This window comes from Anopheles maculipalpis, chromosome 2RL (genome assembly GCF_943734695.1).
Source record: "Anopheles maculipalpis chromosome 2RL, idAnoMacuDA_375_x, whole genome shotgun sequence".
In the NCBI taxonomy this organism is placed as follows: domain Eukaryota; kingdom Metazoa; phylum Arthropoda; class Insecta; order Diptera; family Culicidae; genus Anopheles; species Anopheles maculipalpis.
Genome location: NC_064871.1, coordinates 28,613,185 through 28,638,669, shown reverse-complemented (window position 1 = coordinate 28,638,669; position 25,485 = coordinate 28,613,185). Strand labels below are relative to the sequence as shown.

The 25,485-nt window shown below is 43.9% G+C and overlaps 2 protein-coding genes across 2 annotated transcripts in view; both read left to right on the top strand.

The window, feature by feature from the left end:
* The window catches only part of LOC126558239 (TBC1 domain family member whacked), a 263,712-nt gene that overhangs the window by 155,884 nt on the left and 82,343 nt on the right, over positions 1-25,485 (top strand). The window lies entirely within an intron of this gene.
* On the top strand, positions 148-25,485 carry LOC126557454 (beta-TrCP). The gene is made up of 9 exons (XM_050213235.1): positions 148-222; positions 19,637-19,859; positions 22,917-23,103; positions 23,192-23,456; positions 23,558-23,749; positions 24,281-24,543; positions 24,653-24,842; positions 24,913-25,062; positions 25,146-25,485. Exons 1-9 carry the CDS (start codon positions 169-171, stop codon positions 25,449-25,451), a joined length of 1,830 nt encoding a protein of 609 aa, XP_050069192.1. The 5' UTR covers positions 148-168; the 3' UTR covers positions 25,452-25,485.

Genomic DNA, 25,485 nt, shown 5'->3' with positions numbered 1-25,485 from the left:
AATTGCACCCTGTTTACCATCGTGTGCTCCAGTCTGAATCTGCATTGGGCGCGACTGCAGCAAGTGAATTCAGCCTACTTCCAGCCCGCGCGTGGTGTGTTGGTGGCGTAGCGACCAAAACAGCTCCAGCAGCGAGTAAACCACTCTGCCGTAACCCTGGATACCGAAATGATGAAAATGGACACGGACAAAATCATGGACGACGGGATCAACACTTCACAGGTGAGAGAGGTGCCTAGCGTAAATATAGCAACCTGCTTGGTGATGACAACCGGGTAGTCAGCAAAGTACTCTAATACTAAGTTCGTTTCTTAGTGTGCTTTCGTACATGAGCAGCTTTGAACAGTCTCCCCTTACCTCACACACTGCAAAATATGCGCATTTTAATACACTATCAAATATTTGTGCGCGATTACGAAACTCCACAAGGACTGCACAACTCACTGTGCATCGAAAGTTAATCAACCTGCTGCTGCGCCGGTGTGGAAAATGGTGGAATTAAATTAGTCACTTACTTTCTCCACCGGTGTACACAAATTGAAAATGGCCCATGCGGGCGTTGTTGGGGTCTTCGTATCGTGTACCATCATCTCGTTGTTGGCGTTTCCCGCCCGGAAAGGAAAATGCGTGGAAACCCCTTTCGCCAGTGGGTGAGCAGGCGGTGTGCAGCCAGGTGCAACGAACGCATCGTCTTTTGCCTTTCATTTTCACTCCCAAATCGACCGACACCACTTTCCATTCATTCGGTCGATAAATTTCCGTTTTCCGCAAATGGTGCCCTTTTTTTCCTTAGTTCCTGTTGTTGTGTGGTTGTGTGTCAGTTCGCTGGTTGTTCGCGGGTGGACAGAGATTTTCCCGGCATGCGAATTAGTTGTATGTTTTTTTGTGTTTGTGCTTTTTTCCCCTTTACTTTCGATCTATTACGATGATTAGATTTTTTCCTTCATACGTAATGGTGCCTTTTGAAAGCTTACCGGTTTTTGCTAATGAGTGTGTGTGTGTGTACATCACTTACACACGTGGGTGCATAATTATTGCATTTTTCACGCACCGATAAGTGAGAACGGATGAGTAACTTTCCCTTGCAGGCGGATGAGCTCGCTGCTGTAGACGAACGCTTCTCACTGCTCACCTTCAACCCGCGCGCGTACACAGGTGAGAAGCAGCAGCAGCAAGCAGCAGTGTTCCAAAAGAGAAAGTTTTTCATTTGCATCCGCATTAACGCGACTTGGACCCGTGTGTTTCTGTGGAAAGGGCCCCGCTGGGTGAATTTGAAACCTGACCTAGAAGAATCAAAACATGCACAGAGGGATTTGGCCTCACAAATGAGGGCACTGATGGATTTAGAAAATGGGTCTTTTGTGTTGTGTTTGTTGGTTTTTTTTTTTGTCACAAAATTCTCCCATATGTGTTAAGCAGTTGTTAATGTATATCATCCTACAAATATTTGTTCAATTTGTGCGGTGATTTACTGATTTATTAAAGGATACGAGATGTGTTCTTACATGCATTTGGAAATAAATGAATTAAAATGTACTAAAACTGATAGCTAATATGCCTCGTTGTTTGCATATATGATTGTGAAGATATTATGCAATCATATTTATTTATAATTAATTATGACGGTCCAGTGCCGTATTGTTTATAATGCAATCATAATTGAAGGTATTTTACAGTTCTAATTCAATGAAATTCTACTAATTACCTTGGAAGATTTCAAACAACTTATATCCTATTTGGGAGGTAGACATTTCCATCTCCATCAATCTCCTGCACCTTATCCCGGGTGCCGTGGAGATTAGCAACTTTGGGTTTGGATGTTGTGGCTTGGACGATAGTGCGTACAATGTATGGGAAGGGAGAGGTGGAAGCGATGAAAGAACGATTCCCATCCCTTTGGCTAAGTCAAACAGAATTCGGGCATATTCGTAGTCCTTCTGACCCAAGATATCGCTCATCGGCACCGTCGGGGATCTTCCTGATGGCCGAACGGCTGCTAAGAGTCCGGGTCTAGCCGCATCGAACTCCACACATGACCAGAGGATGTGATTAATGTCGTGGTATCCGTTGCTACAGTTACAAACCTTGGAATCGGCGCTGTCTATACGCTGAAGGTGTGCATTCATCGCATTTGTTAAATACACCGAAGCCCGTGCCCGCCTCCCAAGAGGATCCGTCTGTGTAGTACTGTTGAGGATTTGGATGGCCATACTTATCCACAAAAATGCTGGGAACTGTCCTCCAGCGAAGATCATTTAGAATGTTCTTGGTGTCCCTGATTGCGAGAGGATTTATTATTATTTAATTTGCATTTACAATTAGGTCCAACTTGAATTACAGCTCACTGCCTTTTACGCCAATATGACACAATGCAGTTTTCTTTATATGTCTCTGAATACGTCTATACTGCGGCCGTATGATTATCCCCAAACCAATCCCATCTCTCAAAATCTCTATAAAAATATGACTCTTTTTTTTTTCTTTTTTTACTGATCATTTCTTGCCTACAAAAGAAAAACTTTACTTAAACGGTTGAAGCATTTTTGGGATTTTCAGACATATATTTTTTATTTATATTTTATTTTGCTAAGCGTACAGTATAAATTGCTCTTTATATTAAAGAACAGAAGCAACGATCTCCGAAAATATGGTATATTTTCAAATGACTCATTTAATAACGCTAGCATTGTGACCCACCAATAGCACTTCAACCAAAACAGCAAAAATATAATGATGCAATAACACAGTAAATGTACAAATGCTCTCGGTGCGATATACATTTAGCGCTCACATTCATATATTTCATATTGCCATTTCACATAAAAACAGTTTTTCGGTGAATAGTGAAGACTATTCGGTGGTACCGCTGTCGCCTGTCACCACCGAACCACCGCTCATGCCGGCTAACAGGACTATTGGATAATCGTGTCCCCTTGAATGCTAGTCTATAATTTAAAAAATTGCCTTAAAACGTCAGTTTGCTCCCTGGCTTGCTCAGCTGTTTGGTGGCTTAGTATTTGAATCTATACAGTATTGGACAAAACAAGTGCAATCAATCAATCCCAATCGTGAAACCCTACATTTGAAGGTGCACAATTAGTCAATTGTGAGAAGGATGTATTTAAGTTGATTGAAACACATTTTTTTCGCGTTTATTATAACAAAAACTTCATTATATATTCATGAAAAAAAATATATAAAAAATCAACGTTTTCCTCCTGGACAAAACAATTGCAACTTCCCGTGTTGTTTGCCAAATTTTAATTGGCTTTCAATATTTCGTTGCAAATCTTTTGTTTTCAATTACAGCCTTGCATTTGCGATGCACAGACTCGATCAGGTGGCCAATGAAGTTTTGTGGAATTACTGCTCCACGCCACGCAAACAGCTGATCCTTGCGTTGAACACCTTCACGATCAGTTTGCTGATTCACGATCTGCCACAGGTTCTCTATAGGGTTCCGGATCCGGAGATTGGGGCGGCCAGTTCATCACACCATGATTTCATTATGCTTGTAAACCACTGTTTGACCACTTTGGCGGTGTGCTTGGGATGGTTGTCTTGTTGTAATATTCATTTTAATGGCATATTGCATTCAATATAAGGCAGCATAACTTTTTTCAGGATGTACATGAAACGGGCCATTATTTCATCGATTTGATAGATTTTGAAACATGACCGTTCGCAGAAAAACATCCCCAGACCATTACATTGCCTCCGCCATGTTTCACCGTCTACTGACAGTGACGTAAATTCTAAGCGCTTTCCAGTTGGTCGACGGTAAACGGCAAATCCCGTCGCTTCCAAAAATGTTGAACATCGACTCATCACTGAACAGAACTGGTCCGTTATTTCTGCACATCCCAATCAATATGAGATTGAGCAAACACAAGTCTTCTCTTCCGGTTTCTAAGTGAAGGACAGAGGTTTCTTCGCAGGGCGTCGGGAGAACAATCCGACTTCAATGGCATGTCGTCTGATTGTCCGGTCCGAAACAGATAACTGCATATCCATTCGCACCTTGAACGAACGATTTGAAAAGATCCTTTTTCATGCTTCGTCCGATCATAGAGTCCTCTTTTGGCGTGGTGTGGACCATGTTCTTCGACCTCTATTGTGCACACATAGTCTTTCCGGTTGCACGAAATTTCGAGCACAGTCTAGATACGGTCCATTTTTTCACCTCATACTTGTAACAAATATTTTTTTGTGACATTACAACCACAATATCGTTCTTGTGCACAAAACACTCGCTGTAATCGGTCAATTTGACAGCTGATAGCTGCAATAATCATTTATCAAAAATCTAGGCTCCTGAACCGGTCAACTGCAGTTAGTGTCTCGTTTTCTATTTCAAAAAATTTAAATTTGCTGGTTCTTTTTATGATTGCTCTGTTTCAGTTGCTCATGTTTTGTCCCATACTGTACATATGATGCAGAACTTTTACGATTCATCTATTACTTCCTTCACGATCCTTTCGCCCTAGAGATCTTTTTCAGGCTTTGGAAACGCATCCAAACAATGTCACAAAAAATCTACTACTTTCTTCTTGCAGATGACCTTTACGGAGCACTTCAATGATCGTTTTGATTTTAATTCCCTCTTGTACTCCTATCCTGGCGGTCCTTTTTTTCGTCCATTATTAAGACACGTGTCTGTAAAAAAGTATTTCTTTAAACCTTCGTATAGATTGAACAGTTGAACAGTGTCATTGCTCGGTGGCATGCCACTAGCTGGTTGCAAGGGAAATGTATGGAATTTGACAGATGAGGTTGAACGTCAATTTTGGTCGTGGCACCAAAAAAAAAAAAAAATGATTTCGTTGCCCGTTGGCTTGCAACAAAATGGAACTCGGTTGTATATACGCGTTTTTTTTTTGCTGGAAGTGACAAATTAAAATGTAAAAAGATTGTTTGTAAACAAGGATATTTTTTCATAAAAATCAGCTACAGCAATAGTAAAACGGTACAACTGTAATGGCAAACGATTTCTCACGTACAGCCAAACAGTCTAATTCACTAACGGGACTGCCGATACGAAGAATAATTATCAGTGCCATCATCCATAAACTTGGAACTGCTCTGGGAGCAGAATGCTTGCATAAAGAAAACCTTCCTTCTTCGTTTGTTTAACTTTCAAACTTCAAACCGAAAATGTTCGTACGATTAATCTATCTAGCACAATGACACCCCTACCAATCTGGTCGTACGATAGAATCGCATGCCACCGAGCAATGACACCAGCTTTAGAGAGTTCCTTAAGCCAAGAAGAAGCAGAAGAAGATAGTAAAAATATTCTTTTAAAAAGAATCGTGAATAAGTAAGGTACTATAAAAGTTCTAGTGAATGTCCTAAAACATATCATTACTCGTGAGGTGTTTATGTCGTTTTCTTTCATTAATTACTTTTTCGGGTTTAAGCGTGCGATGATTAGAACATTAATCCAAAGAAGCGGTAACGAGTAAATGAAATTATTTATTGCCTTTACGATCTCGATACTCTCCTGAGTGTGTGAGTTTTGCTTAACCTATGCAGCAGCCTCACGATCACGTTGTTCATTTACGAACATGGGAACGGACCGGAAATGGGTCCTCCGATCGAACGACGATCTCTCATGCCCGGGTAGAAGGTATATGGGGCGGTATAGTGTGGCTCATTTACAAGGTAAACACGGTCGACCGATGTATTGACCACTTGAGCCTTGTTCGATCTGCGCGTGCTGCGTACGTGCGAGAGTTTTTTTTTTCGCACCGAATGTGTTGCAAATGCAATCGACAGTGTTTGTACATGGTTTTGGGGGTTGCGACCCCAAAAGCGGAAGTGACCTCGTAAAACAAATCAGACCAACAAACGGAGGAAGGCGTTGGGTGGTGGAACGCAGACGAGATCAGTTTAACGAAAGACAAATCTTGATCTTATAGTTCACTGGTCATTTCGAGTTGCGGACGAACATTACCAATACGGGCTTGTACAAGCAAGGAACGCATAAACCGCTCCCCCACAAAAGTTGAACGTACGAGATTGACCTTCTTCGTACCCTTGTCGTGTCCCCATTTTATGTCGCGTTTTTTTTGCTGCGTGTGGACATGGGTTTTGCATCTCTGCACAACGGATAATAATTATTGCTTATAGCACTGTAAAGTGCTTCCTAATATACAAATACAAAAGGGCGCAGGCATAGCGAAAAAACACCCACAACATCAAACGATGTATAGAGCCCACTAAAAATGGTGAAAAGATAGCACAACACGGAAAACAACCACCGAGCGTGAGGATGTGCAGCAATAATGATGGGGCGGGATGATGCAATTTGCTTGCACATTGCAATTGCGATTGGGATAGGTCGGGATGCGGCGGATGTTTCGTTATTTTTTCGTGCTTTTCCACCATGCTGTGCTGAGGTTGTTCCTTTCATTCGTTCGTTGGGTGTGTGTGTGTGTGTGTTTGTGTTGATCCAAACGTTTCCGCGTGCTGTACGGTGGCAGAACGTGTTTCTGCAAGCTCGGTGCATGTGCTTGCTGCACTTTGTTTTATTACGGCGGTTGTAAATGGCGATGGACCGGGCAAGAGCTTCCGTGATTCTTGACTCTGCAAGAACAAAAATTATGAAACGAAAAAGAAGGAACATTAAAAATAACGCACAGCAAAAGCATCTCCACTTCGTTTGCCCTTATTGCATCGGGCAATGCCGTTTCGCATTATTAGAATTCCATTTGATTTGATTAATTTTCAACGGACCGCTAGAGGCCCCCGAGTGGGTCACACATCGCGAATATAGTTTAAAAACATGGCGCACGCCCTGTCCGGTTGGTGACGATTACAGATGCCATTGAATTCATGGCACATACATAACGTACGATCGATACTACGTCGAGCATCGATCTTGCGCGGAGCGATCGCGGCAGAACGTATAGGCTAAGGCCAGATAGTAACCCCGGCGAATCGATCCGGTTGTCCAGGAGTCCCGCAATAAACTGCCTCCGAACGTTGCAGTTTTGGTGCTTTAACGACTCTAGGCCTAGCAGCGCACATCGTCCATCGTAATCCACTTCTACACGCCAGATGCGCAGGGCAAACTGTCAAGGAGCACTCCCAAGTCCCTGGCACAGCTTTTGCGTCGAAGGGTAGCACAATTTAACGCGTAATCGTACACTAAAGGGTCCCACTTTCTCGCAAACGTAACGACGCACAATTCAGGACCATTTTCCGAGCACCAGAACAGGAACGTACTCCTTAGAGTGGCTTGAAGGCGGAGTTGGTCTGACCGATTGTGAAACGGTAGGGATAGCTTAGCGTCGGCCGCGTACGGTAGGTGGCTGTCTGGAGGAAGCAACCGAGTTACGTCACTGACGAACTGATGGCCCAAGGGTGCTTCCTTGAGGCACCTCCCGAAGAAGCATCGATGCGTCGCGACGTATGGCATTCACACAGTATTGATCGACCGGCAATCCAGCCCAGCAGCACAACGGGCAGACCAAGCTTTTGGACGATGGTTTTATGGCAGAGGCTAACGAATTCGAACCAGGTTGCTGGTGGTAGTTGAGCGCTTAGGGACGAATCCTTGTTGGCCAACGCTGATGTAATTTGAGGCAGCAGCGAGAAGAAGAGGTTTTCGTACACCAGTTAGCGCGAAAACCTTAGCGCCGGCTCAAAGCGAGGTAATGCCGCGGTAGTTATTGGCGTTTGAATTGTCTCCCTTTTTGTGCATTTACTGCCCTTCTTGCTCTTGAATTGCACGCTTTTATTCGTGTTATCTTATCGGTTGTGTTTTGTTTTTCTCCATATGCTACCATGAATCATGTTATAGATGATTTGTAGTAAAAACAAATGTGCAACGAATACGTACGTTTTGCTCCATTAAATTTGCTTCTTTTTTATTTTTTTTCGATTAAAATTCTTGTATTATTATTTTCTAAAAGCAATTTCAATTCGAATTACAGTTAAACTATGAAGGAGGGCAATCAAGGTTCTTCTTCTCTCCTGCCTCTTGCCCCATCAGCATATTGCATCGACGGCGTGTTGTAATTGGATATTTCACCGATCGCGCTCGCGCGCAAAAACGGCAGCCCGACTGCCATATGTCGTGCATCGATTGCAGCGTAACTTTGCGCGCGCTGTCCCACTGACCTCGTGGTCCGAAAATAAATCAATTTATATAGCGACCCCGATCGTAATTGCGTCTTCTTTCGCGTCATCCTCCCGCGGATCAAAAAACCGTGGCCGGATGCAGTTTGATGAAACAACCATTGTGATCAATGTGTGTAGCGATCGGTGGTTGTGGTGATAGTCTAGATTTGATTTTAATGTTGCTTTTGGGGTACAAAAGTGTGATGAGAGAGGCGTGATAAGAAGGGAAAATAAAAGCCACGAAACTGCAATTTCGATACGCATTTTTCGCGATATTCGACTCGTTTGAAATTTAAGTAAAATAAAAACCCTATTGACCCTGGAATATGCGTCAAGCGAATGTCTTCCTTCGTTCCGTTTACATGGATCAGGTCCAGTAACGGTACATCCGATTCCTATTCTCCATCATTCCTTCACCGTCGTCACGTACGTTGTCCAGCGTTTAATGCCATCGTCTGCTAGAGATAAGAAGCCGCTTCTATCCTCACCTTTGGCGAACACTCGGAGTACAAGACGTCTTGCCTTGCCTTGCTAGAAGGCGCAAAAAGGGCACATCATGTGTGGGTAATGTGTCATTGCTGCGGGTCGTTCAATGAAAGGAACCCCTCAAGTCCCTGCGAGTGTCCACCTGTAAAGCAGCCCATGCCACATTCTAGGTCCGGTCCGCTGACGTTGCTAGCCTTGGTGCCGTTGATTTGGTGACCGTGGTGTGTGCCACCTTTTTGTTCCTTGTCCTACCACTTCCTGCTCGCCCTGCGACAACCCTTTTTGTATGTTGTGGCCTGCTTTACACACGCCGGTCGACCTGAATCTATAAAACGAGGTCATTGGAGTTTGGTGTTGAAGTAGGCAACAAAGGGGAGAGTAGGTGGTTTCGTCTGGAGAGGCGAAGGTGTCCAACAACCTGTTCTCTTGGTGATCTCATGTATCGTTTCTATACACTTGGAAGTACCGTTTAGAACGACGATCAAGACAGAGAAGAGCTTCATAAGAAGCAAGACGAGATTGTTGCTGGTTCCGCTCCGCTTCTTGTGCACATTATGCGGTGGTTGATTTATGGGTACGATTGTTAGAATTAATTTTGATGTGAAAACAGATGCACTAGAATTTGTTGTATAGTTTAAAATGACTTCCTTTTCATGTGTGTAAAAAAGGGTGCCCCTGGAAGTATAAGCACGATAAAAAAATTAGACAAAAATACAAATCTGTTCCAGAAACTGAATGTTTGTTTGATAAACAGTGTTGGTGGTGTGTTCTGAACGATTTCCTAAAAAAAAAATTCAATCGTATGCCAATGATCGCACTTTTGATCTGACGCCTCCCATCAGGTTCAGCACAGACTTGTCTCGAACGATTTTCGACACTTTCTTCCAGTCTTTTTAAAAGCTGTCGATGTTTTCCGCAGCTTTAAAATGCTTTCTAAAGTGTGCTTTGATTAGCGCTCCACAATAACTTAATCAATCTGGCTTAAGGGTAGTTCGGGGGGGGGGGGGGGGGGGATTCATTTCTTTTGGCACGTACCTCATGTTCTTCATACCATGCGATCGTGTCTTTGGAATAGTGAACAGCGGTCAAATCCGGCCAAAACAACACTGGACCAGCATGTTTTCGTGGGCATGGGCAGCAAACCTCGATTCAAACACTCCCGGATATACTTCTTCTTTTTCTTCTTGGTCAAGTCTCCAATAAGTTTCCAGGAAACTCGGTCTAGGGCTGCAGTCGTCCATTCACGGCTGCATTCGATCTCCGACAGGTTAGACTCCACTTGATCCAGCCAACGAGCTCGCTGTGCTCTTCTACGCCTCGTGCCGAACTGGGGGTTTCCGCTGACGAAAACCTCCTTGGTGGGACATGAGTTCGGCATCCTCATCACGTGCCCCAGCCAACGTATCCTTCCGGCTTTGACTACTTTCACCTTCGCCACACGCCCTGCTCGCACACACCGCCAAAGATATTGCTCTTAGCACCCGCCGTTCGAAAAAGGCGAGTGCATTGGCGTCCTCTGTCAGCTTAGTGCGTGACTCGTACCCGTAGAGGACTACCGGAGTCTTCTGGATCGCAGGAGTTTGTGGAGTCCGTAGGCACGATTCCCCTGAACAATGCCCCTTAGGATTTCGCTGCTTACGTTATTATCCGAAGTTACGATCGTACCAAGGTAGCAGAGCTCCTTTACCACCTCGAGATCGTCGCCGTCACGGTCAGAGCCTCCGGCAAGCAGGTATTTCGTCTTCGTCGCATTGATGCTCAATCCAATTCTATTAGCTTCACTTTTCAGTCGGGTGTACGCCTCGCACACCGCCGCCGCCTGTAAATCCGATTAGAAATGTGTTGGTTCCCTTTCGTTGCAATGGTATTGGGGGTGGCTTGCAGGGCCTCTACCCCAACCCCCTGTCTCGTCGGAGGGCGTACGCATCCTAGCTGATTAAAGTCCCGTAGGATGCCAGGAAAGAAGGACAACCAGCCGCCCCTAACATGGAGAACAGACGCTAGTTTTCCACAATTTGGACAGTTCCTGTGGGAATTGAATTTTTTGTTTTAATGAAGCAAATTACCAAAAAAAAAAAGTTTTTCTACGAAGTATAGCTTACCCTGTTGGCTGCACAAATTGCTCAAAGTAACCACACTCGGCATCGATGACCTCCTGTATCCGCTCCCGGAAGCTGGAACAGGCCCCTGAACTACCATAGCCACGGGAAGGGGGCGCATAAACGGTCTTTTTATCGGAATTTTTGGCACTAATTCAGCTTTTGCGTTGCAGGACGTTCAGTTCGTGTCCCTTTTAACCATGCCCCACTCCAAATAGTCCATCATGTTGGGGGTGTTAAAGTCGTAAGAATTGTCTTTAAGCCAGTCTTTTGCGATTTGACGGTCGTATGACAAGGTGTCGAATCTTGTTGCCACATATAGGGCCTACCATTGGCCACTTTGGTTATCCAGGGCTTGACGACCGTGTCACAGCAGCTTGCTCGAAGAAATGTCCAAGAACTCGTCGTTCCGTAAGCAATCCGACCGCCTGTTATGATCCTTCCGTTGTACCAACAGCCTCAATATCTCCGTTGCAGGTTTCAACCTGCTTGCGAATATCCTTTACCGTGTTTAATGCCGCCGCCTTGTTGATGGTCCCGGTTTGTGTGTCCGGCACGGATCATCATGATACAACGTAAGTCGCTTCCATAGTTCTGCGCGGGTTCCACTTACTAAGCTCATTCGACATTTTTTTGGCCAAGTGTCAAATTTATCGTGCACACCGTGTAATAGCCACTGGCTCTGGTTTGCCTATTGGATCCCAAATGTTGGGATTCACAGCCATGAACCACCCCGTCATCCCCACTACGCGTGTACGTTATTTCGCTGGTTGAAAGTGGTCGAGGAAAAGGCACCAATTCAGGTCACGCAACTTGGTGCTCACTACACTTCTGAGGCGTGAAGCAGCAGCAGCAGCAACATGGCCACGACCGATACATTTGACATAATGGGTGTGGTAGCGCTGGACGTATATATATATATATATGTGTGTGTGTGTGTGTGTGTAGATGGATGGATGTGTGCAAGAAGAAAAGCGCGGCTCTACATTGGTCGTAGAGAAGCCAAGACACCGCGGCACATGAGATCAAATTATAAATTCATCAACTCTCTCTCTCTCCCCGGCAATAGGCTTGCCCCCAAAAAACAGTCTTTAGAGAAAGTGGAAACCACACATAACTTGGTGTGTTGTGCGGTGGAGTTTCTTTTGTGCACAAGGTCGTCGAAAGGAAAAACTTGAAGCATGGAAAGAGAGGCGCGAAGCAACGCATTCGATGAAATGAAAATCTATTGACTTCGTAATAAAAATGGGTCACTTTCTTGATCGTACAGTAATATATATTTGGTTCAGGCAGGTCTGAGGCTCACAATAGCTTCATGAATTTCATCAGTTTCGGCAAAAGATAGCTCAATGTAAACGATAAAAATTTAAGGTCTCACTTGCAGATTGAATATTCTTGTAAGCGATTTATTTCGACAACTTTCACTAGTTATATGCTGAGTTGTAGAAATCCCTTAGATCCTTTAGACGATCATTGTTTGATTAAACAATTGTTAAAAGTGGTAAAATGTTAGTAAATATTATTTAGCTGATACAAAGATATTTCCAATTTTCCGTTTATGGGTTTAACGCATTTTTCTGATCTCTGCTGGTGTTGTGGGTCTGTTACGATCTCCTTCTACCGCTGCTTTTCATCGACAGTAAAGCTAACCCCAAGCTAATGGAGCGATAAAACTACCAGCCTCTAACGAGAAGAACCAGTTTGTATTTCGGTCGATGAATACGAATCCTCGGTTCTCGATCCACCCGCGGGTGTGCCTAACCTCGATCACAACGGCAACAATCGGTTGATATCGTCTTGTTGTGACGCCACCAGAAGCAGTGAAACGAAAGCATCTTTCTATTTACCACGAAGAAAGGGACCTTGTTGTGGTAGAAACAAAACCGGAATAAGCGGAAGTTGGTAAGGGTGTGGTGGCCTCTTTGCCTTCGTTGGCTTCGGTGTAGAAACCTTTGGTCGTGATGAACTTCAAGCGTCGTGTGTGCAGAGTTTGAATGTGCTTTCGTATGCATCATTTAGTAGGTTTGGGATTTCCAGACTTGCTTCAGTTTATTAATGCTGTTTGTCTTCTCGGCTATAAGCTTTTGTCCAGTTTTCTAATATAAAGTTTAAAAAATATTGTCAGAAATTAAGGAAGGAACGTAATATTCGCATACTTTGCCATAGAACCTACAAAAGCTCGTTATGCCAGGAAGAAGAAAAATCCATGTAATTAAGCCTTTTCAGGATTGAAGAAGCTCTCCAATTCAATTCAGTCTAGAAGCTCCCGTGAAGGAGACAATGCTTTTGAAGAGCATGTCTGCGCAGCATCTTCGCTTGCTGTCTTGTGCAATTCTTGTAACCTTAAGTAATCCGTGTTAGACAAAGCGTCGGAAATACCCTTTGAAGATGCATCCTCGATGTAGGTTGCGCCAAACAGTTGCATAAACTGCGAAACTGCAGCAGTACGACAACAAAGGCCTATTCTCGCCAAACAGTTGTTGTGCCATTTTTTGAAGATGAAAAAGAAACACGACGACGAAAAAGGTGTGTCTCACGTACGTCTCACCGTCATGTTGAAGAGTATTCCGCAGCAACGATGGTGATGATGATGGAAATAACTGGGCTTCCATTGACGAAGGCTCCATTCTCCAGTCGCAGTTTGATCTTGTTATTAAGGTTGTTCACCGATACGAATGGTAGTTTACTGCTACGGACAGGCAAACTACGGACAAAAGTTCATTTTAAACTGTTAAACAAGTCCCTGTGTGGCCGTTTAATGTTGTAAGCTGTATGCTACTCAATACACCTCATGTTATTGACAAGATAAAGTGATGTGTTTAATTAAAATATTTGGCCTCACATCCAATATTTACCCTCTTATCTGGTTCATCTCCGTCCTATCGTACCTTTCGATTGTGACCTTGTGAACATTATTGTCGTTTATTATTTTGACGCTTGAATAGTGTCTATCACACTTCAACCAATTGTACGGCACGAAGTTCACATTTTGATCATCGGTCTTACCCACTTCGATCGAATGATCTTCTGAACTGAATATTGGTGAATATTCTTCTTGAAATCGATTCTCATCAGCTGCCGGTCATCGGCCGTTACAACGGTGCGTTTAAAGAAAGTCGTCTCTTCCTTTCTGATGGATTCTGATGGTAAAAGAATAGATCTTGTCAATTTTTCCTTTATCGGGCTGCTCTCACCCTCTTCCTGTCTTTCTGTGCCCAGCATCGCGCTATTGCGTCCCACCCAGTGAAGCAGTCTCAGCCTCATCCGACGCATTCAAGCCAGCACACTGCAGCGTGCTGGAATGGGGACCGTCAGCGTTCACCGCGATTGTTAGACCATTATCGAGATTGTCGCAGTTACCGCTGCTTGTCGTTCGCAGCATCCGTCTCTGGCCATCAACCATCGAATCCTGACTGAATCTCCTGACCCGTAGACGCGCCTTTTGCTCTTCATCAGCTGCTCGTCGCAAAGTATCTCGTATCTGGAGTAGAAGGTGCTGAAAGGGGCTGCCCGTCGATCATTTCTGGCCCGCCGGACTGCGTCACGATCAGGCACATGAGCTGCAGCCGGCAAACTGACTTACACGGTGAGCCTGGTTCGTCCGACCCATTCTGCAGCGCAGAAGTGATCCGCTGGACATCCAGGGACACACTTAGCTGGAGTTTTGCGAATTCTGGAGCATGGGATGAACTAGGTTGTCCGGTGTGAAGGGATTTGTCGTGTCCTCACCGAGCAGCCTTACATGAATGTCGGCGAACCGTGGCATCGCTGACAGTCCGAAGACGCCGTGAACCTCATGGCTTAGGGACAAAACGCGCCTGAACGGTTTTTTATTTGCATGCATTAATAAACGCAAGCCTTGTTGTTGGGTGTGGGATGTTTACGCACGCGCCTCCACCTGACCACAGTTTTCCCCTTTTCGTCCATAAAGCATGGGAATGCTTCGTCCGACGTGTTGTGTTTTACAGCCATTTGTTTCTCACTAAAATGATTTACGCGCGCGTAAGCCATTTGCCACCCGGCTTGGCTTGGTTTGGGTGGAAGTCTCTGCTTTTAAGTTGCGTCATAAGTTCAGCTGGAAAAATTCGTCAATTGTTGCTATCTCCTCCTGCTTATCAGTGGTTTTTCTTTTGTTGTTCCATCCTCCAACCCGTGAATAGTTCCACGCAGTAGTTGTCGTTTAGAGTGGTGCATGCAGCAGGTGGCAAGCAATTCACTCTCAAAACTGGGTCAGATAACATCAGATAGTGTTACGGGTGGTTTTCCTTTTTTTTGCGAGGTTTTTCTAGCTTTTCCACTCCGCTCATCAGCATAGTCGTCTAGTGGGTTAGTTCCAACGCTGATGGAATTTTCACACACAAACAAAACCTTTTATATTAAAAGAATCACCATGATCGTGATGTCCCCAGGAGGCATGATCAACTCTTGAACATTATGTAATATTTTCTACATCGTTACCTGATGGAAACTCATTTAATTAAAGGCAAATTTATTCTTTCAAAAACCTGCAGATACATTTATAAAGATTCGTCCCTTAAATTCATTACAGAAATGCAACTTCCAATCGTTGTAACTTGTTGCATTGACCTTATTACAGTTGAAGGCCCTAAATATAAGTTCCCAATTATTGTTTCGATTTTATTCATCATTTGGCTAGACACAAAGGGCATGTTTCATTTTGCTGTCCCGATGTGTGGCAGTTTACACACACACACACACACCAACTTTGCGTTCTTTGTTTACATCATTTGACCAGAAAATCCTGTCCCAATGCGTTTGCATCTTGTTTCTGTGCACGCTTCTTTCGTTTCGGATCGCTTTTGGCCATGGTTTACTTTACGCGTTGACATTGGCCTTGTCCATTTTCATTGACACCCTTTTTGTGCTGTTTGGGAGCAACACAAAAAAATGTTGTCAGTAACAATAATTCTACACCAGCGTTAAAAATACTGGAACGTTATAATATCTGCTCAGCAAAACACCAATTGCCGGTCGTCTGGACCATGGTCCACGAACAAAGACACAAATAAGTAAAATAAAATAAAGAATAAGTTTGTAACCATTATGTGCGGTCGGCAGGTTTTGTGCAGACGTTGCACTTCGCTCTGTTCGTGTTGTGTGTGTGTTTGAAAACGATGCAAATTTTTCGTACTTTTAGTGTATTGAAACAAAAAAAGCGACATTAAGCCAAGGATTTTACCTTCGTTTTTGGTTTGCTTGAGCGCGCGTGGACGATGAGGAACGGATGTCGAGGACATGTGTTACCACCAGCACACACACACACTTACCAGCAGCAGCAATGAAATTAGGTCAAATAATGCTCGCAACACGCTGCCAGCTCTCAAGCTCTCAAGCTGGTGTGGCACGGTATTTTGTCTACTATTCAAATACTTTGCACTCTGTTACGGTTGTAGTATTATAACACTGAAGCGTGGGCTCGTGTTGTTATTTGAACAAACTTTTCTTCACAGTATAGGATTACAAGAGGAAAACAGCAACCTTCGAGCAACCAAACTAATGCATGAAAATCAAAATTTGCCTTTTCTCTTAACCTTTTTGCAGTGTGCGAGCAAAAAAAATGAAAATAAGTTAAAATATTTTGTTCTACGATGTCCACGCCAAACTTTCTCTCTAAACACACGGTTTTCCATCATTGCTTGTGTGATATGCATTAATGCGCATCTTATGTTCCTAAAGAAAAATGGCCCAATAATATGCGGAAACACTTTCACTGCTGGGTGCGATTTATTTATTGCACTAATGGTCGATAAATGCACTTGCAATGAGTTGGATTTTGTGGCTGATTGTAGCTTTTTTTCTCCTCTATTTCGTTTCTTGGTTGGCCTTATAGCACCCTGCATCAAATTAGTGCGTGTTTGCACCTGAATCGTCGTCGTTGCTTTTCCAACAATTGCACATTTTCGCTTGCTTTATACATCCATGAATGATGGATGGCCTTAAACGGAACGCCAGCTCTGACAGCAGGCCTTCAATGGAGGTGTGTGTGTGTAGTAACAGTGGTGCACGCTAGCTGCATCCGCATTAAAACAAAACGTAACAGAAATAAAGATTATTTGTTAAATTATGCATTTGTGGGGCGTGTTTGGCTGCTAGTTCATGCGTACATTCCGTAATCAATTTGACCGTTTGTGGAGCGGGTAGGTATCATATTTCCCGATTTCCACATCTTTCATCATCGTAACGGTTCATGCAATGGTTTGCCTGATTGCTAATGAATGAGAGCCCAACCTGCCTTGCGTGCTCCTGCTAGGTGCGATTATTATCCCAAAAAGCCTCTCGGATTACTGTTAACTTGAAGCAGGAAATTGTGTGCCCCATTCAAGTGTGCTGTATTTGTCCACACTTTGCCACACCTCTTCTTAAACCGATTAACGGTTAAGCTAAGCACGCTTTTGCTATAAGCTTACTCTCTCGATTCGTTATCACATTCGATTTAGCTAACGCTTTGCAGAGTTTTAGTTATTAAAGTAGAGTATTTTTGGAAATTTTAGTTGAAGAGGATGATCTGCGATGGCTGATGCAATAAAGTGGTGACGGTTTGTACATGGCAGAACTGATGATCAAATCCCAGCCCGGAGTATTCTTCGATGTTCAGCATTGACTATCCATTTTGCAATGTATCAGGTAAAAATTGCCCTAGCAGAGGTCGAAAAGGCAAGAATAAGTTGAGGGGAAGCTTCACCCTATTGCCCTCGAGCCCTTTTTTGCTTGCTCGAACCAGCAACTTGAGACGATTTCGGCCAAATTAGGATCAACATATTACAGGGACTTTTAAGTGCTTTACTTTTTACTTTTACAGGTACTTTTAAACATTGATAATTATTCCACTGTGTAATTAGTTTTGGTGTGATATTTTGCAAAACAATAGACAAGGGGTGCATCCTAGGTTAGTCACGGCACGTGTCACAATAATATGTAACTTCCTGCCTTCCTCTAGGCGTGCTACGGTCAGAACAAACTTTGCAGTCCCTTTTTGGCTCCTTTTTAGTACTATGTGCAGCTTTCCATTCGGTCGCATTTCGCACCCGTTGCTGGCGATATGTGCCTCCCAATTGTTTGAACGCGAGTGTCTTTAGGAATCGCAGATGGCTCAGTCGTTTTTCCCCTTTTTTTGGTCTTTTCTTGTTTATATAAAAGGTATGAATTTACTAGAGAAATTTCCATATCCCAGAAGGAAAGCTTTTGACGTTACCATTCGTGGAAATTCACACTGCAAATTGATTGGACGCCGTATCGGCGCTGCACGAGTGCAAAGGGTTAATTTTATCTTATCCTCACATCTTTAATGTTTGTATAAAAATTGCACAAAATCAATCGTTGATAACTGTGCTTAGGCACAGCTATTATTTCTCGATTATAGCTGGTACAGCTTCTCTGTCCAATATCTTTCACGAGTTAAGGTTGAGCCAACGATGGTCACTAATCGTGCAACGGTACTGATGTTTGAGCTATTCTGTGACAGAGAAATAAATCTTTGTCCCTCTAATTTGGGAATAAGAGTGCTCAAGCGTCATCTAAAGTGTTCCAAATTCTAGCTCTTGAACCTGTTGATTTTTACAACTGAATAAATGTATATAACGGAAAATAAATCTGCATTGTACAGAGTTTAATACTTGAGTTTCGAGATCTCTTCTGGGTTGATGTCTTGTCCCTGTAAAGTACTGTTCATTTAGGATTTGGTCACTCTATCTTATGTATAGCAGAGCCCCCAGTGGTGATTCATGGAATTTTTTGACAACTATGAATAGGGTATAGGAGCACTCTTCCTTCTTATGGAATGGTTTTGGCATGATCATGTTGGTTTCAGTTAATATTAACGATCGAGATGCAACGTAGAAAAATCACTCACTAATCAACACTCACTTAGAAAATTCAACTTGATCTTGGAGAAAAATAGTAAAATTCCTTTTAAACGCTTCTTCTACTATTGAATATGTTTTGAAACGATTTCGGAAACATCAAATTATCACTAGAAAGGTACATCAAAATAGTCTTTCAGAAACAGTGGATCGTCAGCTGAGCTGGAAGGTGTTGAGAGCGTTACAGGCTAATATTGGACTTTCGGATGGGCCTCAAAGCAATCAAACAGAACTTTGAAGCAACATTTCATCGCCAAACCACGTGCTCCAAAAATTGTGTGACCAAGGTTCTACCGAGGTACGCGAGTTGCGTTCTTATGGATGACGAAACGTCAAATCGATTAAAAATCGATTTGGGGCAGGATTCTAGCCAAACATTTTATGTTGCCACGCGCACGGGGCGTTGTTCCCAACAAATATAAGTTCGTTTTAGCGGGCAAATATGCCCGCAAACTCATGGTATTGCAAGCCATCTGCAGCTGTGAGGGCACAAAACACGTGTTTTTATAACAAATCAATCTAATGAACTAGACAGTTTATGAAGATCAGTTCCTGGCAAATTGTGTTTTGCTTTTTATTAAAGCTCATAAATGCCCAATCAAGCTCTGGCCAGATGGACCAGAAGTGGACAAACCAGTTGTGCGGCAGCTTATGAGAGGTATTAAAAGAAAGTTTCTTAAATTTATCCGTACATAAACAATATTTTTTTCTCGAATTTTTTGATAAAAGAACAATGAAAAACCTTTCGTTTAGTATAGAAATTATATTTCTACGACGAAAATTGCTCGTTTTACAGCCTGCGATAAGTGACCGAATTCTAATTGAATGACACTTTAAGCATATGTTTAAGCTTCCGACTGTAGGATGAATCACCTATTGTTACAGCTGGAATTCATTAATCATCCACACCATCATCAATGCGTGATATATAAAGGAAATAAAAACACAACTTAAGGAAGGCACCGGCCATCCGGTATGGATCAATTCGATTTACTAACCATGAACATCTTTCTATCTTTTCCCCCCCTCTTTCTATCGCTCTAGTACACCACCCAGATACTGTACGATCCGGCACGAAAGAAAGAACCGTCACCAACGTTTCAGACCGAGCGCGATACCTGTCTGACGTACTTCGCCAAATGGAACCAGGCCAACCAGGTAGACTTTGTCGAGCATCTTCTCTCCCGCATGTGCCATTACCAGCACGGACACATCAACGCCTACCTGAAACCTATGCTCCAGCGAGACTTCATCACACTGCTGCCAAGTAAGTTTGTTCGTTGGGTCGCGGTTGTGAGGGATGAAGGTATGGGTCACGTTTCTTCTAACCAACACACCTAATCGATCGTAACAACCGGCCGCCACCACCTTCCATTTCTTCAGCAAACAGGAAATGTACAAAAGTGGGTCAAAGTGAGGTGTTGCTGCGAGTGCGTTCCCCTCCCGTAGGTCAGGTAGAGAGCGAGAAAGAGTGGTTCTTTTTGCTGTTGTAAGGCCATGGTCACACGACTGGGATATGGCGGGAACATACGCCGGCCGATACAACACGGCTGAAATACTTCTCGATTCAGAATGTGAGCTGGATGGTGGTGGAAAACAGGAAACAAAGCAAAAGAGGACACAGAGAGAGAGAGAGAGAGAGAGAGAGAGAGAGAGAGAGACCCATTAATTTCCACGAACCACAAGAAAGAGGTTCAAATAATGAAGTACGCATTACAGGAGAACATTCTCTTTTCAATAATAGTGTTGAATTGCGGTGTGTTGGTCCCATATCACGGGGAGATGCGTTCACTTGCTGCGACGAGCTTTACTTCTCATAAGCCAAGAAAGAACAGCCTCAGCAAGGAATGATGTTATGGCCCTTACGTTTGTTAACCAAGACCGATTTATCTTTGCCTGGGATATTTTCCTGTAAGCCTTGGAAGTAATTCTTGGACAAAATTAACCGCAATTATGGTTCTCTCTAAAAATACAGCCAAATCTATGGTAGTTTGCTTCTGCTAAATGCTTAACCTCTAGCGTACTTCCTAAAACCTGGCGGATTCGATAGGAAAAATTCGAACATGAGTAGCGGGTTGCGAAAATCCCATCCCTTCCCACCGCAAATGGCGTTAAAAAGGGTGTGTGTCTGTGTGGGGGGGTTATAATTCGTTTCCAACCCGGTTCGCCACAACACTCACACACACACCCAGATTCGACCCAGGCTATTGGTTTCGCTCTTGTCCCATTCCGAAACCGTTTAATACTCAATTAACCTACATTGATTATCGTCTTTCCTGGCGGCAGCAGACTTCCCTAGGCTTTCTGTCCCTACGCTCGGCAAGTGTCTGGAATAGTCATATTCCGTCTGGCCTGTAAAATGGGCCCTCGACCATCGTCGTTTCGGGTATCTTTTTGTGACCTATTTTAACCTCTGACAGTTTTAACCTATCCACCGGACCTAATGGCAGAGTGGACCGGTTGCTTATTGTATCGTTTAGCAAGATGACCGGAACTAATCGAAAGTGGTTGCGAACCTTGAGGGTAAGGGGTGTCTCGATTTTGTTGGGTTTGGTTTGTATATGTCGAAAATGACGTTGGGAATGTCATTAGGCCTAGTAGCGCCTAACTGATGTACAACCGCATCATATCATGGGTAATTGCAGCAGTTCGTAACTCGTTGAAGGTTCAGTGATGGCTGCTTGACTGAGTTCCGTAGTATAGGCACACATTACCGCCGTGTAAATAATGTTATATGCAGACATTACGATGCGAGACGCTATTTAGACGGTCACTGATTTCAACTGACCTCAAATCGCTACTGTTCCTTCGATGTAATGGTACAGTGAGGGTGGAGCAGACTCGTCCGATATATGCTGATGCGATGCGATATAACAAAGATGATAGCCCGAAAGTGGTCCCCGACTTGAAACTCAGAATATCTCCGCTAGATCTGCATGGGAAGCGGCGCACCGTTGCAAATTGTCTTACTTCCAATCTTTTTCACATGCCAATGTTAATTGAAAAGTTCTGTCTGCCCTCTAAAGGAGGACGTACGATGATCGTGACACATCGTCTTGTCTGTGTTAAAGATTGGAAGGGAAATTAGCAAACAGCACGCTGTCTCAGTCCATTTTAGGCGAAGCTCTTTTGTTTCAAATTTTAATTATACTGCCCAGAATTAAGGTTACTACATTAACTTTATCGAACATTATGATCTGTCCTAAGTTTGTGTTGAGTCTTTGTCACGTAAAAATTAAGGTAAATCTCAACTGGAATGTAGTAGGAGTAAAGCATATTTTTGGCCACCTGTCTCAGCGTCACGACAATTGACACGCACACCACCAAGACGGTTATGAATGGGTTATTAACACCGTGCCTCATAATCTACCATCTGCTAAACTCCATCCACAGCTTCTTAGCTAGCACTATAATGGCGCACACAAAGAATGGAATTTTGCATGCCAAAAAAACTTCATTAACCCCCGGGGAAGAACACGTACAATCGAGAGTGGCACAAAAAAGGGGTTTAAAGCTGTTTTGCAGTGAGTTTGTTGAACCCTTTTTCAGTCACTGTTACTACAGAGTCCTTACAATAGCGTGCCCTCGTGATATGAATCTGATTAGAGTTTAGTTTCCTTTGCTTTTTAGGCTGCTTCACACCCCACGTTCGCTTTGGCCGGTGATAGTTATCCTTGCAAATGAGCCGCAGTAACTTGAGCCAAGGTTTTGTTTTTTTTTTGTGGGGCTTTTGCAGTTTAACATTACGAAATGGTTGGGTCAGCATGACTCGTGCTATTTATTGACTTACTTATCGTGGGTTAAAGCTGCGTAACGTGGTGTCGGCTGTGTGGTGAAGGAATCCTTTACGCCGTTTCTCAGCTGCAATACTATTTCAGTTTCGATCTGTTAGGACACGTCTTGGCCTATTTCAAACGATCTTTGGAAAGCTCACTAACGAATCCCGTCATCTAGTAGTCGTTATTCCGCTTCGAGGCTGCTACTTCATGAGGTGTCGTTATTATTACATCCGCTCATCGGAAACTGATAATAGTGCAGTAGATTTCCTTTCGAGCGGGACTAAGTGGTCCATGTCGCAGAAAGTTTTAGAAAGTACTGGGTCTTCAAATATGTTATACAGTTCCAGTTTCATCCTTCCGACCACTGGATCTCAAAATGGGGAAGTTTTCTCACGCTGTCATTCTTGAAAATGGGCCTTGAAGCCAATTTAATCGGTGTGTACCACCGAAGAAGGCCTCGTACTTAAACATGGATTTACGAAAAAATGAAAATAAAACCTTTTGTCATTCATGTTTGTTTTTCTTTCTCTTTACCTTTCCCACAGCAAAAGGATTAGACCACGTGGCAGAAAACATTCTCTCCTATCTGGACGCCAAGTCGCTGTGTCGGGCGGAGCGTGTGTGCAAAGAATGGTCCCGCGTCATCTCCGAAGGTATGCTGTGGAAGAAACTAATCGAACGGAACGTACGCACCGATTCGCTATGGCGGGGGTTAGCAGAACGCAAAGGATGGTAAGTGAGGATGATCTCTACTGACCAAATGTTATTTCATAAACACTAATCGCGATGGTACTTTCTTTCCGAAATGTGCGCCCATCAGGATCAAATATTTGTTCATACCGCGACCGGGTGTGACGCTACGGCAACACAAATTCTACCGCGAGCTGTTCCCGAAGATCATGAAGGACATCGAAGCGATCGAAAACAATTGGCGCACGGGCAATCACAATCTACAGCGAATAAACTGCCGGTCAGAGAATTCGAAGGGCGTCTACTGTTTGCAGTACGACGACGACAAGATTGTGTCCGGCCTGCGGGATAACACTATCAAGATCTGGAGCCGTGCTACGCTTCAGTGTTGTATGGTAGGTGTGACTTTACGACACCCCCGAGTAAGATGCGAATGAAGCGGTTTACACTAATCGATTATGTTTTTCGGCTCCTTCCTCCCGTCCCGAAATAATAGATCCTAACAGGGCACACTGGATCGGTGCTCTGTCTACAGTACGACGATAAGGTCATCATTAGTGGGTCGAGCGATTCGACGGTGCGCGTGTGGGACGTGGTGACGGGCGAAATGGTCAACACCCTAATACATCACTGTGAGGCGGTACTACATTTGCGCTTCAATAATGGCATGATGGTGACCTGTTCAAAGGTGCGTATATGTAGCAGGGAATGAGGGTACATTCCAGACTCTCAAGTCCTATTTAACACCCCAATTTGTAAAACTCAATTCGTTGGTACATTTTGATGTATTTGACCAAGACATTTCAAGAGAATTAAAAAAACTAAAGGAAACGAAGAGGACAATGACTGAAAAGATGTATCTTTATCCAGTTTGTTGTAATTCTCGACCGAGCTGGATAATCTAGTTTTAGGAACGACCAATAGATGTCGCTACCACCATCCTTAAAACTAAGGAGAGCTGAAGTTTTGGCATGTTGCTAGATTGCCTAACTTTAGGCGTCTTATGTTTCCTTTCAACCAGATCGAAAGCAGAAAGGACTGCTTTAGTGATGTGGATGCCCGTTTTTTATACTGCTACTCAAGACGATGCAAACGAAATATGATACAATCTATAAACAAGAGCAATTGAAAATAACGATCAATTTGGGTTGTAATTTAACTTGAATTTAACCCATTATGCATCACATTTATCATCTTTTATTTGTAAAACCTTTTGCAGGATCGTTCGATCGCCGTGTGGGACATGGTTTCGCCAACCGAGATTGGGTTGCGGCGCGTACTGGTTGGACATCGGGCCGCCGTGAATGTGGTCGACTTTGACGAGAAGTACATCGTGTCGGCGTCCGGCGACCGCACGATTAAGGTGTGGAACTCGACAAACTGTGAGTTTTTGCGCACGCTAAACGGCCACAAACGGGGCATCGCTTGCTTACAGTATCGCGACCGGTTAGTGGTCAGCGGTAGTTCGGATAATTCGATAAGGTAGGTGTAGGTTATAATGGGGATTCTTTTGTGATGGATTGTGTCGCTGAACAACTGTATGTTCTATATCCCTCTCTCCCTCTCTCTTCATTCTTCCTCTCTCGCGCAGACTATGGGACATCGAGTGTGGTACCTGTTTGCGAATCCTCGAGGGCCACGAAGAGCTCGTACGTTGCATTCGGTTCGATTCGAAGCGCATCGTTAGCGGGGCATACGATGGTAAAATCAAAGTGTGGGATCTCCAAGCTGCCTTAGACATTCGAGCACAAACCAATACGCTGTGCTTGAAAACGTTGGTGGTAAGTGTGGATGTGGATGGCCCCATCAAAACACATTCTAACCGACCGTAACCATTCTACCGCTACACAGGAACATACCGGTCGCGTATTCCGGTTGCAATTCGACGAATTCCAGATCGTGAGCAGTTCGCACGACGATACCATCCTGATATGGGATTTCCTGAACTGTTCACCACAGGAGGAAACGACCGCCCCGTCATCCGGTGGTAGTATCGGCCCGGTAAGTGTGCTGCTGTGCTTTCACTGCTCGTCGCTGGTAACGATTATAATTGAGTAATGCTTTTATTGTGCACTTTTTCACAGAGTAACCATCACAACAACAGTGGAAGCAGTAGCGGTAGTGGTTCGATCGGTGGCATACCAGGATATGGTGGCGTGATGGGTTTGGCCGCAGTCGGTGGTGGTGTCGCCGCTGTTGATGGCGGTGGTGCCGGTGGCAGTAGCAGCAGTGGTGGTGGTGGTGGCAGCGGAAGCGCCGGCGGCGGTAGTAGTAGTAGTGCTGGTGGTGTAGTCGGCAACTTGAACAAGACAAACAACAACGGCACCGCCAACAACAGCAACAACAACAACAACAACAACAACCATCAGAGCGATGATCTGAGCGACTAATTTGAAATCTTACTTCGGAGCTGTTTCTGAGTGG

Bases quoted from the DNA above. Each gene is read 5' to 3' on its own strand.
- LOC126557454 (XM_050213235.1), top strand. From the start codon at position 169: ATGATGAAAATGGACACGGACAAAATCATGGACGACGGGATCAACACT. The intron at 223-19,636 runs GTGAGAGAGGTG...CTATCGCTCTAG, and splicing joins ACGGGATCAACACTTCACAG to TACACCACCCAGATACTGTA. The intron at 24,843-24,912 runs GTAAGTGTGGAT...ACCGCTACACAG, and splicing joins TGTGCTTGAAAACGTTGGTG to GAACATACCGGTCGCGTATT.